Raw genomic sequence first — 18,147 nt, 5'->3', positions numbered from 1 at the left:
AGGAGAACCCCGAGAAAACCCACGAGCACGGTGTTTGTCCAACACAAAGTCCACACGACGCGAGCTGGGATCGAACCAGGGACCCCAAGCACCGGAGGTGTGTTTGGACTAAATCTGTAAATTCCTACTGAGTAGTTTTAAAGGTACGGTGCCTCAGTGGTAGAGCGGTCACCTATGGTGCGAGCAATTCCAGACCCTGTGCGTTAGTGATGGACAACATCAACATCATGTCCTTCGGTTTTCTTGGAATTTCCCCCCACATTATCATTCCACCAATCATTTTATAATCATTTACTTCCAACAATCATCCGTCCTCTTTAGCCTCAAGAGTATAACTGTGAAACGTTAAATAAAATATTTCATTTAATTAAATTTAAAATATATAAGTGTAAACATAAGTATTAATAAAATAAGCCTAATGATTTTCTTCAGTTGATTTTTTTTTCATGATTAAGTTTTAGGCATCAGCAACTAAATCTAAATCCGTCTCAAGAAAAATGTCACATACGTCTGTTACTAAATTTTCTTCATCCACAAGTAATCCTGGGGAGCGCAAAGATTCGAGACACTCTGCCTGTGATAGTGAACTTCGAAAAGGTAACATTTTATATTACTTTACTATAAGCTGTCTTTAAAGCTTTATATGTTTAGAATCAGACTTCATTAATACATGTTCTATAACATATTTTAATTAGAAAACATAATGACGTATAAATTCATAGACTCAAAGAATGTATCATTAATAGCTTATTTATGTTTAAAGTTCTTCATTTATCTTTAAGGTCTGGAAGATAATATAAGTTCGAAAGATCCATTCCAGACAAATGGTTTATCAGTTTTGTAGCTCCTTTCCTTCCGAAACATTTTGGATTATGAATCAATTGTAATCTCACAGAATATTCAACACATTCGTGTAGAATCCCCAGAATATTCAGACCTCAAAGAACGTGTAGGGCCACATAAAACCTTAATTAGGTTTTTAGGGGATAATATGGTTCTTCCTAGTGACCATATTCTCATTTTTATTCGTGAGGTTGGAATACATTCTGAGGCTTTCTTTCTATATTTTCCTGTTATGCGTTTGCTATATTTACGAAGTTGCTAATTTTGACTTACTTTCTAGTAATGTATTCTAAATTTTGATAATTATTTATTTACCCTTTTCACGTTCCTTTTGAATTTTATGTTATTTTTAGTATTGTTTTACTGTCTTATTTTTGACGTGTTTATGCTTGAACTTCACTTTTTTTAGTTTTATTTTGAATTTTTAATACACAGAATGCATTCGCCTTATTGCGACGGGGATAAATAGCTTCGTTTGCTTACGTCCAGTAATCAATCAATGAATCAATCAATTTATACAAGAATTAACTAATTATTAGTACATTACATTGATATTCGTTTAAGAGTCATCCCCAGTTTTGACTTTTTTTAAAAAAAAAAAAGAAATGTGCCTTTCCTAATTGCAGAAGAATACTAAAACTTCTCTGCTGAATTGTTTAGTACAGTATTACATTAGAAAACAACACTTGGTGAAATAGAAATACATGCGCCATTGTCAAAGAATACGAATTGAAATAAATTATTACTTCATAAGCTTAAGTAACGAACTAACAAGGGACATCACCCAATTGTCCGGCTTTGATTTCAATGAATTTTTTCTAGCTGATAGAGGACATATATGTATTATTTGTGATGACAGAAATTTTTGCCATGGTGCATGTTTTCTATTTTTTTTTAAATAATTTTTAAGAGTTGTGATGTGATTATTAGAGATTACTTCAGAAGTCCCTTACTAACCTTTGTAAACGGAGCGTTAATGAAAGAACAACCATGTAGATAAGGTCTAGGGGAAAGTTGTATGGTAGGTATGACCTTGACGGCAACCATCTTGAAATCCACCATTTTGTATTAAGGTCAAGTTTTTTAAATGGGAATAGGGTAATATGATACATAATTTTGGGCTAGAATTTAATCAGAAAGACAATGGTGAAGCTAGTTTTGAGATACACTCATTTGGGAAAAGTTACAGGCATTTAATTGTTTACTTACTACGTGAGGAAGTCCCTTACCTCCGCTTCTAACTCGCGTATTAATGATAATAAGTAGAGAAAAGCTTTGGTAATACATATTATGCCTAGAGGGAAGTGATACAGTAAGGATATCCTTGACGGCAGCCATTTTGAATTAAAGTGACGTTCGAAAAATGAAAACCATAGCATGTGACACCTCATTTTAATAGCAAATTCTTCCAAAAAGCCAATGGTATGCATATTTTGTTGTATAATTAACCAGTGTGAATTTAGGACTGCTTTTAATGAACATCAAACGTCCATTATTCGATCTTTCAAACTGGCAATACTCCTAATATTCACAGCATGTTTCAAGATTCCAACTGGCACTTTGCAGTTGTTGCCATGGCTCATGTTTTCTAAATTTATTACATTTTTTTAAGAGTTGCGATTTGTCAGTTCATGAATAGTGTTGGGATAAGCATCCAGCAATCTTTCTGAATTTTGAAGACTTGCCATGTAATTATTTATTTCCTATACCTGCCTTTCAAAAACTCGTTTACTAACATGAATCATCTCACAACGGAACAACTCCAACTTTGCATTCAGGTAATACCGAGGACGTAGCTTGAGTAGTAGATGAGACGAAAAATCAAATGAAAATTCACTTCAAAAAGGAAAACGAAATATGATTGTTGTGTAAATCAAGGGTCTTTTGTTTTGTTTTATATTTATTTCTTTATTGTATATTTATTTATTTATTTTCTATGGCAATTTTTTAGCTAGTCAGACAAAAAAGTCATTTGTTTTCTAGCAATTGTTGTCGATGATTCATGATTGTAAAATTTGTAATCAGTATTGATCGGGCACTCAATTAAGTTACACCTCTTTATAAACAAGTTACCTGTTTTCATATTATGTTCATGGTACACACAATGTTGTGAGAACAATCATATAATGACTCTTTGATATTTTCTAGCATTGCTACTGTTTCTTTAATGTTGTATTTATTAAAAATATTTTATTGTTTGTCGTTTGCGCTTCATGTAGGCTACATTTCCTGATAATTTTGTGTTCGTATAACACCAATTCGTTACAATTTCATTTGTATTCCTTTACGTCACATAGGTCCATAGGTTCTTCATGTATTCTCGTTTAAAATCAATAATTACATGGCAAGTCTTCAAAATTCAGAAAGATTGCTGGATACTTATCCCAACACTATTCACGAACTGACAAATCGTAACTCTTAAAAAATGTAATAAATTTTGAAAACATGAGCCATGGCAACAATTGCGAAGTGCCAGCTGGAATCTTAAAACATGCGGTGAAAATTAGGAGTGTTGCCAATTTGAAAGATCGAATAATGGACGTTTGATGCTCATTAAAAGCAGTCCTAAATTCACACTGGTTAATTACAGAACAAAAATAAGCATACCATTGGCTTTTTGGAAAAATTTGCTATTAAAATGAGGTGTCACATGCTATGGTTTTCATTTTTCAAACTTCACTTTAATTCAAAATTTCGGATTTCAAGCAGCGGCGTAGCGTAAGGGAACGCCTGTATGCCCGGCATCCCCTGTTAATAAGAAAAAAGTACGTATTTTATTATATTCATAAATTGTTTGCTTATAATTATCACAATTATTTCCACTGCAATCTTGTGAATGAGCTCTCTTGCTTTACTTTGGCAAGCGGAACCTATGCATGCGCATCACTCAGATGCACATTTTCTGCCTTTCCTCTTGTTGTATGCTATGTTCCTCGGGCATCCATGCCTACTGCAAGCATCGGGGTTTTCGTCTGCTTTCTGTCGAATGCGCATGCCCAACTACTCCCCGCCATCCCTTTGCAACCCAACATTTGCTTTAGATATAAGCTGGCGTATGCTCAAGTACTGCGAACTCTATATATTTTGAACTAAGCTGTGGTTTCTCTATAGAACGTACGACCGCTGTCAAGGAAATAGAACAAAACATAAATAGTTAGTTCAACGCCATTATGAAGCATGTCGCTTATGTAAGTGATAGTATAAAAATAGTTATGCTTTAATCGTAATTAAATGCATCGTAATTGTAATAGTAATTAAAGGCAAACTCATAATCTACATCATAAATACATATCATGTCCCAGAATGTAGCCAGATATTCTTTGAGAGGACTCACATACACAAGCATAACTATAATGCATTCTGTAGAATCACGGTCACCGATCCGGTACGCCACTTTCTGCCCTTCACAGAGTTTACTTGTGCTCTTCCGTATCTGGGTATCTGACAATGAAGTAGATACACAGAAATAGGCCCCCAGAGTTGCTTTAAGTGCTTTCTATTTGTATCTTCAAATGATATAAACACTCAGGCCCATATTCAGGAACGGGCACCTGAGATCCGGACCCAAGATGACAAATTTCTAGGGGTGACATTAAAAAAAAAAAAAAAAAAAAAAAACGAGATTGAAGTATGGTATGCGGAGAAAGAAGCTGCCCACGAGAAAGAAATAAAGGGAATTATACTGAAAACAATATTTATACAAAAGTGGAGCCGGTTTTTCTCGTCAGAATGCTAGTGGCAGAAAAGGAGCTGAGACAATTGCTTATTGGCGTCTAACGTAATCTAAGCATTTGCTACTGTATGCCCCACCAGGCGTGCAATTACGGGAGCCTGGGCCCCTAAATGTTTTGGCCTCCTAATTATTAGGAGAAGTTATTGATAAAAGAGATCCAGAATTATGACGATTGGACCCCCTAGCATATTTGTGCCTCTCTCCTAAACTTTAATGGCTGGTTGCGGGCCTTAATGAGAGGACTCAGCCTGTTAATCTTCTATTTGTGTTGTGTAATCATATGGGATGGTTGCAAATTATGCCGTGCTAAATATAAAGCTTCTGCAAGTTGTTTAATGAACATGGCTTTACACTCCTTTCTTGTGATAAATTATTGGCTCACCTCTCCCTGGCTATGCCCTTGCGTTCTGTACTAGATTTATGCTTTTGATTAGCAACATTGATCGTTCGTGGTCAAGAAAAATTGGCGGTATATATATATATATATATATATATATGCGTTGTGATTTGAAATGAATATTTGTTTTATTGTTTTACTGTAGTATGAAGAAAATTACATTTATAACTAAGAGACAAAGCTGTGGAAAGTGTTCGGCTGCTACAAGGTATAGTACCTTACTATCTTTAAGCAAATGATGACTACGATAACAGTACCAGACACAAATTTAATTTATTTTTTTGTAACAATCACCATATCTCGGTTGACTTACGAGCAGCGCTGCTCTCTGAAAGGGATATGACCTACCCCAAAGCTTTCCATAAAAACGACAACTAGCAGTCACAAATATTTCAGTCTTCGTGGTATGATGATAGGTTTTCTTGGCTTTCTGGGTGTTCTGTAGGGAATAAAATGCTATGTTTCGTCTGCATTATGTTTGGGGCAAAGGAGTCGGAGTGGTGTTCAAACGGTATTTCTGATTTGGGTAATTTCATGAAGAAAGCTCTAAAACATGAGTTATCGAAACAACATTTGCTGCATAGTGAATCTTTTCACTTGTTAAGGAAAATACACATTGAACATGCATTGTATTGTATTGTGTTATATTAGACAAGTGACTAACTTTGGCATCCCCATTTCGGAATACCACGCTACGCTACTGATTTCAAGATGGCTGCCGTCAAGGATATCCTTACTGTATCACCTTCTTCTAGGCATAATATGTATTACCGAAGCTTTTCTCTACTTATTATCATTAGTACGCGGGTTAGAAGCGGAGGTAAGGGACTTCCGCACGTATAAGTAAACAATTAAATGCCTGTAACTTTTCCCAAATGAGTGTATCTCAAAACTAGCTTCACCATTGTCTTTCTGATTAAATTCTAGCCCAAAAATATGTATCATATTACCCTATTCCCATTTAAAAACTTGACCTTAATACAAAATGGCGGATTTCAAAATGGTTGCCGTCAGTCTTGGGAAGTAACGTAACGCAAGTAACGCGTTACTTGTAACGCGTTACTTTTTAAGTAACGTTTCCTAGTAACGCGTTACATTTTTTCCAAAGTAACTGTAACGGTAACGCGTTACAAATTTTTAAGTAACGTACCTAGTTTGCGTTACTTTTTTCGCGTTACATTTCGGATGAGTAACTATAATATCTGTATTTTTTTTTTCGGAAACAAATGTTTCTTTCCTGTAAGTAAATTTCTCAGAATGAAACAATAGAGCATGAACTACGTATGTCAGTGACCGACAGTAACCGACACACAGAGAAACAGATAAGTTCGTAGTGCCACTTGCTGTTTTTGGAAGATGTGGCCAGCCTCAGGGAAATCACGTGTACTGATTGCAAGCACTTGGAAGATTTTGTCGTAGATTTTGACAACACCAAATCAATACATTCAGTGAGTGAACTAGGAGTGCAATGATACCGGTAGTCTATTTTACTTTGATTGGTGTTGTTTTTATAAAGATGGAGAATGAAAATATATTACCATTCGAACATTTGAAAGAATACTTTTTCTTAAGAGCTGAGGATAATGGTGGACAAAATTTAAGAGTAAAGTGTCTGAAGTGCCCCAGCGGAAAATATTTATCAACAACTAGCACGCCATAATCAACTATTTACACTAAGGGGTCAATATGAATAAACTGTGTTCTGATGAGCAGCCCTACTTTATTACTAGAAAATAGTTTGCTGATGGTATGTAATATTGGAGTTCTTTCAGATTAGTTTGCTTATCCCAGAGTCCCGTTGATTATAGAGTTTGAAACTAGCTTTAAAAAGCATATATCGATTTTAGAGTTACTGGCAAGTTTTGATTCACCCCCAGTTCATGTGTTCTCACTGTATTAGTTGTAGTGTAATGTTTCTCTATATTCTGTATTTTTAATTTTACATAACAAAATTGTTATTATTATATAATTAGTTTAGCAGAGTAACAATAAGCAACGATTTTTCTAACGCATAGGGATGAGCACGAGTCAAGCTAAAACTCGACTCGACTCGAATTCAAGTCGAGTTTCGAGTCCAGTCGAGTTTGATAAATGGCTCGTTCGTTTTAACTCGTTTTCAAATCGTGGCCTGATTACACTTGAAAGCGAAAGCCATGAGAAATGTAAGCTAATCAGTAACATGAAATATTTTCAGTGTTGCTCACGAGAGGGGACACTGTTCGTATCTCGTCTCGTCTCGACAGCGAGACCACAAGAGATTTTTTATAACAAGCTCAGCTCGGCTCGGCTCAACTGAGAAAATGGCTCGAGCGGGCTCGCTTGGGGTGAACCATCTGCTCGAGCTGGCTTGGTTGGGATGAGCAAACTGCTCGGTTGGGCTCAACTGAGCTGAGGGCTCTAACCGAGTCGGTTGGGTGAGCTGTTGGCTCGGCTCACTTCTCGGTTCGGGTCGATAGTGAATGAGCTGTGAGCCGAGCTGCTCGAGTCGTTGACAATTCTAAACCTGGGCCGAGCAATTTTGAAGATATTTGGCCAGTGCCTATAAATTTTAACAGTGTTTGGCTCGAACCCGAATACTCAACGTAGACCCTCAACCGAAATTCAGAAGCTCGGGAACAATGTCCTTGACTCCTAGACTTCACGACTACCGAAATTCGCAATCAACTAGTTTTTTAGTATTGAAATACAAACCTCCTATCTTTCATGTTTATATACAGTGTTGTTATAATTAATAATAATAATAATAATAATAATAATAATAATAATAATAATAATAATAATAATAATAATAATAATAATAATAATAATAATAATAATAATAATAAAAGTTGTAGTAGTAGTGGTGTCATTGATGATAATCATATTGTCTATGTAATATACTGTACTTGAAGAGAGTACTCGAAACTACACACCGGATTTGGCTAGACTCGACTCGAAACTCGACCCCAATTCGAGTAGAGTTGGAGTAATTTTTCGAGCCGAGTTCTCGGGTCGAACTCAAAGATATCTGTTTCTAGTCGAATCGAGTTTCAAAGGAAACTCGCTTGAACTCGCTAGTTCCCATTCCTAGGAGTAACGCAGTATGGCATTTTATCAATTTTACAACATTATATGAAAATGTTCATATATCAAGTAACAATTTGTTCTTGCATTTACATAAAGCGATTCAGAACGTGCAATAATAATAATAATAATAATAATAATAATAATAATAATAATAATAATAATTATTATTATTATTATTATTATTATTATTATTATTATTATTATTATTATTATTATTATTATTATTATTATTATTATTATTATTATTATAGCTGTAGTAATAGTAGTATGGAAAATTGAAGTAATATTTTTTCACATATTTAAAGTTTTGGAACTAAAAGTAACGCGTTAGTAACGCGTTACTTTCGAAGTAAAGTAACAGTTACTTTTTGGGGGCAAGTAACGCGTTACTAACGCGTTACATATTAAGAGAAAGTAAAGTAACTTGTAACGCGTTACATTTTTACAAGTAACTTACCCAACACTGGTTGCCGTCAAGGTCATACCTACCATACAACTTTCCCCTAGACCTCATCTACATGGTTGTTCTTTCATTAACGCTCCGTTTACAAAGATTAGTAAGGGACTTCTGCAGTAATCTCTAATAACCACATCAGAACTTAAAAATTATAAAAAAAATAGAAAACATGCACCATGGCAAAAATTTCTGTCATCACAAATAATACATATATGTCCTCTATCAGCTAGAAAAATTTCATTGAAATCGAAGCCGGACAATTGGGTGATGTCCCTTGTAAGCAAAAATGAAAACTATCAAAACTACTAGCTTACGTAGTAGTATTTTTTACTTGCACAAAATTGCACAAAAATACATTATTTTGTATTGTGTCTCATTACTACACTATTTTTAACAAGCTAGAGTGAAATACACACCGACCGACAATTACGTAACAATTACGACAATTACGATCGACACAATTATTTTACTGTGACGAAACAGTAAATGCAATCCGTAAACCAGTGTTGCCAGCTCCCAGCTCGAAAAGTAGCTACTGTGCCTTCAAAATTCCACTACACTCCGCTATCCTTACTGAAATCCCGCTATTTTCTGCTGCATTATAAAATTAAACTAATGGTAAAAATAAAAAAATAAAAACTGTTAACAAACCTGCAAAATATTTAACACATTAATAAGCTTAAACTCTAAATGGAGGCCCCTGATTTAGTGCTTCACAAACACGTATCTAGGAATATTATTGAGAGTGATCTCTAAATTTTTACAGAGACTAAATTCAGCCTGAATATATAGTGTATATTCACTCTGTAAAATACTCATAAAGTTATATCAAATTTACATTGAAGTTGGAATTCCGGGTTATCTCTCGTCCTCGTACCCTCACCCCAGCTTACGTGCATAATGCTTTCCAATACTTCAAAATAATAGCATTTTACTGTATTTAAATAACTTACGGTTTAAATTAGCAAACTCTAAGTAAGACCAATGTTAGAATATCTAGATTCAGTTACAAAGAAGAAACCTTATCAAAGTATAAAATAGTTCTCCCAAGGGGGAGAAAAGTTTTAAAATTTCCATGTTGCCCACCAACCTACACAGTAAAAAATGGTTGTGTTAATTCAACTCAAATTTAACACAGGGCAGTGGTTCCAGCGTGATTACCACTATGCGGTGTTAATTCAACACAGACCCCTCGGTGTTAGCGTTTAACACAGGCGGTGTGTTACTTTTTTAACACACAACCGGTGTTGAGCGGTGTTAAATTCGGATCTGTGTTAGTATTTTCGGTGTTGATTCGACACCATGTCAGGAACGGTAGTGTGGGGAAAAGTGTTGAGTGTTACTTGTGCGGCGTTGCACCAACTCGAAGCATCGGTGTAGTGTGTTAATTATTTTGTGTTAATATTACACACCATGTCAAGTATTAATATAACACAGTCCCTGTGTTATTTCAACATCATTTTCGTATTATTCCAACATACAATCTGTGTCATAATTCAAGATTAAAGCCGTATAAGTAACACCGTTTTGGTGTTAATTCAACACTCGCTGTGTTAAAATTCAAGGTCGGACCACAAGATTAACAACGTTTTGATGTTAGTTCTACTCCAGTTCTGTGTTACTACGACACCTATTTTGGTGTTGAAATAACTGCATGTGCAGTGTTGATTGTTGATGGAACCATTTTTCTGTGTCGGAGAAGCTTGTGGTGTGCATGCTTACGATTACCGAAGATTCTACTTTTAAAATAAGAATAGTAACTACAGGACACTTCATTTAGAAAATCTGCATAAACTTTTTTGTCGTCCTCCCCAACACTTATTGTGAAGTATTACTTGATGGTTCGAAACACAACCTTCACCAACAACTTGTTCAAGAATGATAGGATACTCTTACCTATATCCTTATAGTATCTTTATTGGAGGTGCGGTGGCTCAGTGGTAGAGCGTGCACCTCCGGTGCTTGCGGTCCCTGGTTCGATCCCAGCTCGCGCCGTGTGGACTTTGTGGTGGACAAACACCGTGCTCGTTGTTCTCTCGTTTCCTCCCACATTCTTCATTCCACCATTTCATTCATTTCTCATCATCACAGTCTCCTTTAGCCTAATCGGCATAAGCGTGGGACGTAAAACTTAAATATTTCATTTCATTTCTTATAGTATGTTTGCCTCTTATTTGTGTTTCTACTGGTTTTCCGCCATTTTCGAAACAGTACCCGGAGTTGACTGATGAGCTCCAGTGCAGTGTAGAAGTGACACAGTAATATGGTGTTATTTTTGACTGTTGACATATTTCTTACGAAACATTATGTATAATGATTGAGAATACATCGCGCGGTTTGCAAGTTGAAATTTTGCTAATACCTGGATTTGTTGTGTTTGACTGTAGCTTCAGTACATAAGCCTTTATAATTAGATGGCCAGCATATTTGGCAATAACGAAGAAAACAACACCGAAGATTCTATGCTTGTGTTAATTTAACACACAGGCCGTGTGTCATTTCAACTACCGGCATTTGACACACAACTCCAAATGGAGAATGAGTTGTTCTAACCACCTGTTTGTGTTATATTTTAACACAATTGTGTTAACACATAGGCATGTCGTTGAAATAACACAACGATTTTTTACAGTCTATGGTTGAATTGTGAAAGAAGAAAAAGAAAGAACTTTAGCTTAGCTCGTCGATTGCTGTGCTATGTAACAGCTGCTTCTTGTAGATGCTGGCTACAAGTTACAATAACAAAAGATGCACCTTATGACTCAAATGCAATTATTTTGAATGAAAGCAGCAGCAGAGGCATGCATGGACATTTGTGGAATTCTCCTCTCTTCTTTTTGTGTGGTTTGGATAACATGTTAATCAGTAGATCCACGTTTCATATAGTCTTGCTGCTGAACGAGATATTAAAATCAACTCACAATCTCATCTCCTCCTACATACAGCGTTCTTGAAAACGGAACAATCCCGTTTATTGAAATTTGTATACTTTCCCTCTATAAAACTATATTAAGTATTTTAGAAAGAAAGAAATGTTTTCTAACCTAATTTGCTCACTTCTTTCAGGCTATGGGAGAAAATTGTAAGTTTTAAGATATGTTTCAAAAGTCGCTACATTTTCCGTATTTTTCGCCCGTCACCGCTTTGTCGCTAGAGCAACGAAAAGTCGCTACTCGTAGCGGAATTCCGCTATGGTCGGCAACACTGCTGTAAACCAATATGTGCGTTCGAAAGAATAATCCCTCCTCTACGATCTGGCAATACCACATTCTAGCATGCGAAGCTTGACGGCAAATACAACGCCATTACCAGGAATACCACATGTACGAGCAGTCTGAGAGTCCCTCGTCACACTATTGTGCTGCCAAAATGTCTTGAGCCGTGGCAAAAATGCGAACTAAAGCTCACACACCCACGCGTTGAGCCAATAAGGGTTCAGCTGTTGCTAAGCGAGAGAAAGCGAGTGGGAATTCCTTCAGCCGATACCAGCGCTTGCAACGGAAGACTAGGGATCAAGTCAATGTAGTATATCTTTAACAGCATCGAGCAGAGAGCGAATATCAAAATTCTGTGTTAAACTTGATAAAATGCCACACACACTATTGATTTGATGCGGAGAGTATATGGAAGATACGTGTATGTTTCGTGCACAGACCTTTAGATGGTATGAATGTTCTAAAATAAAGTGGTTGATTACCATTTTTATTATGCTATGGTTAATTTGGTTTCTGCTGAGTGTAGTAAACATATATTTCAAAAATAGCCACACGATATTATATGCAAAACTCTCCTAATCTGTACTTCAACGATAACAATTTCATGGTATTGACACAGCCCAGTAGCACAGACCCTTGGCCCCTTGGGAATGGTAAACTTGTTGGAAAATAGTTAGGCCAAAATTTGCGCTACTTGGTCGCGCGAGGTCTTTTGAAAGAGCCTAAAGAACTCTCAATAAAAGCTCAAGCACCCCAAATCACAAATAAGAAAGGTGAAGTATATATAACTAGGCGATGTACAACAAAATAATTTTATCCTCTGTTTTGTTATCAGAAGAAATTATTTATCAGTAGTACCAGCGTCACTCGGGTTAACTTTTGTGCCCATGAGTCCTTGGCTAAGGGGCCATGAACTAGAGGTGCGAAGGAGTGTATAGTTTCACTTCTTAAATTTTGGAAATTACCAAATTTAAAAATTTTGTATAGTAGTATAGGACTATTAATTTTAGGAGGTCCATCTTCTTCCCTTTCATGGATTTAAAAAAAAAAATAATTTCAGAGGTATTTGACCAATTTTGTCATTGCTAAGGGTCCTTATTGTTACCAATTTTGTCCTTATTGTTATCTTTTTATTCTAAACAGTTCTGAAATCTTTCTTACACTTGTAACTTTTTTCAATGAGCTTTACATTTTCAAATAGTGAAACATTTTTAAACAAAATTTTCACACTAATTTTTTGAAAACTTTTCAACAAATGCAAATAATTTTCAAACTAAAGCATGTTACAAAAAATATGTAAAAAGAAAATTCAATGAATTTTCAAATTTGAAGAATTTAAACAAAAATGTCCAAACAAAACATTATAAAATAGTGATGAAAACAATTTCAACCAAAATTTTCCAACTAAACATTTCAAATCAAAATTTTCAAACTACTCGATCAAGAAGTTTTAAATCGATAATATTCAAACCTTAAATTTTCAACCTAAAAATTTTAAAATTCAAAAGTCTGAAAATTTTTAGCAAAAAAATAGAAACCTCTTAGAAATGTATATAAAGATTTGAAAGCAATCATCCAATTAGATTCGATCAAGATTTACTTTGCACCAATGAGCGACTTGATTTGTAAGTACAATGCTAGAGTTCAAATATTTTAAATCTAAAATTGAAAAAAGTAATTGATTTTTTTTTCAAACTAAAAATTTAAACAAAAGCTTTCTAAAACACTTAAGCAAAAATGTTGAAGTAATCAATCATTCAAATTGCATTAAGAATAACTTTCCACCAAATAGATCTTAAACTATAAATTGTAAGTAAAGTTCAAAGTGCGAGATTGTTGTTGTTGCATTTTAATCAGTTTTAATAATTACCTATCAGTTACTACAAAAGCTTTCAGTTTAAAACCTCACTGTCATTCGTAAGCAAACCAAACATTGACAAGCAAAAATATTGTGATAAGAAAAACGCTTCAAGGATAACCATCAAACTTGACCTATTTTCAGCTATTCAATTAATATATAATTCTTCAACTATTCAATAATTCAACTACGTCTATTATCTTAGACTATGAGTCATGATTACAGATCCTAAAGTTCAAAATGTGAAATCGTCTTTGTATATCAATAAATGTTAATAATTACATATCAAGTTTCAAGTCCTAAAATTTTCCAGTAAAGATCTTAGACTGTGAGTCGTAACTACAATATTAAACTTCAAAAATGTTCAAACTAAAAGAGATTTTGATAAGGTTTTCGAAAATCTTTATGCAAAACTTTTCAAGAATATTTTAAAAATTTTTAAACAAAGATTTGAATGATTAGCCAATTAGACTGCACCAAAAATATCTTTTCCGCACATTACCTTAGACAATGATTCGTAACTACATTTCTTATATTAAAAGTGTGAAATTGTTGATGTGTAAAAATAGGTTATAATAATTACCTATCAGTTTTCAAACTTAAAATTTGAAGTTAGAGGTAGGGATCAACCAATCAGATTTCAACAAAAATAACTTTCCACCAACGACTTTATACTACCTCCTGTACTCATCTTTATGATCATATGATATAATAAAGCCTCTAAAATTAGATAATAAAAATCCCCAAATGTAAATTTTGATAATGTTTTATCCATGCAAGAGAATAGCCTGAACCATTAAAATTTATATATACAGGGTGGTTCAGTAATGTTGGACAGCCCTGAATAAATCAAAAACCACAAGAGATATTAGCAAGAGTTTGGTGGATCCAGATACTTGTGGAAGGAGGACGTCTTTTGAGGTAACACACAATGTTACCAGGTCAACAATGTTGCCAGCTCAGTACAAAGTTGTATTTTTTTAAATGGAACATATAGAAGTTTATGCCATCAAAAGAATTAGTACAGAATGTGAATACCAACAAGCGAAACCGCACCTGTCAGTGTTGCCAAATAAGGAAGTTATAAAGCTTCAAAGATCAAGAAATTAAAGTGTCCGTAGAGCAAAACTAGCAAAAAGGCAAGAAAAATAATACTACGGAATGAAAAGGAGTAACCGAAAGAGTAAACCAAAGAACGCACAGCATCCAGTGAGTAACAGGGATGCCACAGTAAAGGGGGAAAAAATTGAAAATTTTGCCGTTGCTATAGGAGGAAAAGTGCCCATATGACATAATGCTGGAAACACCATAGAAAGTTCATGTAAGATTCAGGAATCCTAATAGCGTTTGTTCGAAATCAATATCTCTAACCGTTTCCGAGATACACCAAAGGTGTGCGGAGTTTGCAACACTGCATAATAATTCCCTCGCCCTCCAAACTACAGAAACGAGTAATGAAAATGATACGCCCAACAAAATGTAAGAACTACACGGGTCTAATCGTCAAATCAATTATGCAGTGTTGCAAACCCCGTACACCTTTGGTGTATCTCGAAAACGGTTAGAGATATCGCTTTCGAACAAACGGTATTAGGATTCCTGAATCTTACATAGACTTTCTATGGTGTTTCCAGCATTATGTCATATGGGCACTTTTCCTCCTATAGCAACGGCAAAATTTTCAATTTTTCCCCCTTTACTGTGGCAACCCTGTTACTCACTGGATGCTGTACGTTCTTTGGTTTACTCTTTCGGTTACTCCTTTTCATTCCGTAGTATTATTTTTCTTGCCTTTTTGCTAGTTTTGCTCTACGGACACTTTAATTTCTTGATCTTTGAAGCTTTATAACTTCCTTATTTGGCAACACTGACAGGTGCGGTTTCGCTTGTTGGTATTCACATTCTGTATTAATTCTTTTGATGGCATAAACTTCTATATGTTCCATTTAAAAAATACAACTTTGTACTGAGCTGGCAACACTGTTGACCTGGTAACATTGTGTGGTACCTCACAAGACGTCCCCCTTCCACAAGTATATGGATCCACCACACTCTTGCTAATATCTCTTCTGGTTTCCGATTTATTCAGGGCTGTCCAACATTACTGAACCACCCTGTATATATATATATATATATATATATATATATATATATCCAAGTCGTAAAGAATAATTATGAATTTTTATTTTTGACAATCTAATTTCATTAAAGAAGTTGGTCATCGAATAGCAATTAAAACTAGTGATCCCCGAGCTACTGCATTCCTTTTCTAACGTATCAGCATTGCTATCCAGCGCGGGAATGTGTCATCGATTTTAGGCACATTACCTCCTGTTAAAGAACTGGACGAGATTTTTCTTTTATAACCAACAATAAGACTTGCTCATTGTCTATTATTTTTCAGCGGTTATTGAATATTCCTATATCTCGGTTGTACTGTACTTCCGTATAGGACACTATACTCGGTTGTCACTTGTATAATTTTATTTGTACTCCTTTTGCTATTGTAATCTTTATTGTTTTCAATATTTTTCGTATAGTGCAGACATTCCAGGGCTAGACAAATATGACGTCGATCTGCATTACAATTTAATGGCTGTTAGGAAGTGCTTGTACTTCATTAATTAGCGTTTATTTAAATGTTAAATTTTATATATTTTTTTTTTGTGAACATTCACAATGTCTTGTTAATTATAGTTCGAAACTTCAGAATTAAACGATTCCTAAATTTAAGAATGAGAAACTACCCCTTCCGAAAGTTAATGAGATTGTCTAAAGGTATTCATGTCAAATGAAAGACAATGGGACCCTGTATTTATCCATATCATCGTATGTTACTTTTATATTAAGAAACATTAAGCACAACATTGAAAATTTGCACCTCATGTAAATTCGATTTTCCCTCAAAATTTTAAATTCCTGCTTAAATACAAAGTGTTTGTTATGAATCGTCCTTCCCATTTTTAATCCTACACTAAAACCTTATCAAAGACGACATAAGACGTCATAAAGACTCCAAATGAATTGTTGACATTTTTAACTCATAAAGGGAAATAGGGAACCATAAAGAGGAATACCAACTACATTTAAAAATGTATATACGAGTATTCGAGTCATAGAAAACATTTACCAAATGTTTTTTCACAATTCCCAAATTTAATGGGTGGACCAATGTACCACTCAAAAACTTAAAGGGTGTTCATCAGCGTACATATGTCCTATGGAAGGAGAATTGACTTATACTAACCACATAATCACATGTTGTAATAAAGTCTCATCTAAGAATATAAATTAGGTCACTAATCGACAACTTGACAATATGAATAATTTGACAATTTTTTACCATAGAAGGGGATAAATAAGGCCACCCACAAACACAAATTTATCTATTTGAGTACTAGAGAACGTTTACCAAATTTTGTTTTTGACAATTCTCAAATTTAAGAGGCGGTTCTAAGTATCCATTCCAATTTTTAATAAGAGAACATCAATGCACCCATGTCCTATGAAAAGGAATGGACTCCTGTGCTCAACTATAAAATCATATAACATGTTAAAGGTTTATCAATAACTGACCATGTGGCATCACTAATATTTGACAGTTTTTACCCACAGAAGAGGATAAGCAAGACTACCCAAATTTACAGAGTTATACTGTATAACTTTGAAAATTTGGGACGTTCAAATCCTAGGGAACATTTGCCAAATTTTACTTTTTTTTATAATTCCCAAATTTAAGGGGTGGTCCAATGTACTACTTCCAAATTTCGAAAGGGATATGTCAATGTACCCTTGTCCTATGAAAGTAAATGGGCCCCTGTTCTTATCCATATAACCATATAAAATGACAAGATCATATCAAGGAGGATAAAGTAGGTGATAAACCTCTGAAATTTATAATTTTGGCAATTTTCTACCCATGAAAGATAGACCACTCAAACTTACAGAAGTACATATCCAGTCCTATGCTAACATACCACATTTTTAAATTTGGCAATTCCCAAATTTAAGGGATATTCCTATGTTCACCTGCAATATTTGAGAGGAGTGTGTCAATTTATCAATGTCCAGTGAAAGACAATGGACCTCAGCACTCAACTATATGACAATATAACGTAATAAACCCTCATCAAAGAGGATAATATAGTCAAAAACCTACTAGATTTAATTATTTGGCAATGTTTTACCCATGAAAGAGAACGAGATAGACCACCAAAACTTACAGAGGTACACTTCATGGCTCTATACTACCATACCAAATTTTCAAATTTGGCAATTTCCAAAATTGAAGAAGTGGTTCTATGCACCTCCTCCAAAATTCGAAAGAGTGGGCCAACGTACCCATTGAGAGAAATTAGAACGGTAGTTCTATGCACCAGTGGACCATTACCCTGAGCCAGGGTCCCAGGGCACAAAAGTTAGCCCAAGTGATTTTAGTACAATTTTATCTTGACAAACATTCTTAATTGGGAATCAAATTTCATTTTATTGGATTGGTTTCTATCACTTTTATTCTTGGGATAAAAACATTCCGTTGCGATGAAAATATATTGTTCCTGTAGGAATCAACTTTGATTG

General features: G+C 34.8%; 1 protein-coding gene across 3 annotated transcripts in view; it reads left to right on the top strand.

Annotated features, from left to right (window-relative positions):
• Positions 1–18,147, top strand: part of LOC145678507 (uncharacterized) — a 71,435-nt gene that overhangs the window by 17,066 nt on the left and 36,222 nt on the right. For all 3 annotated transcript variants that reach the window (XM_081748729.1, XM_081748728.1, XM_081748727.1), the window contains exon 2: positions 456–597. In XM_081748729.1, coding sequence (XP_081604855.1) covers positions 498–597 — 100 coding nt within the window. In that variant the 5' untranslated portion in view covers positions 456–497. The remainder of the gene's footprint in view (positions 1–455; positions 598–18,147) is intronic.

This window comes from Thermobia domestica, chromosome 2 (assembly GCF_964235325.1).
Source record: "Thermobia domestica chromosome 2, izTheDome1.hap1.1, whole genome shotgun sequence".
Taxonomy (NCBI): Eukaryota; Metazoa; Arthropoda; class Insecta; order Zygentoma; family Lepismatidae; genus Thermobia; species Thermobia domestica.
The sequence above is the reverse complement of the archived record's forward strand: the minus strand, read 5'-3'. Positions and strand labels throughout refer to the sequence as shown.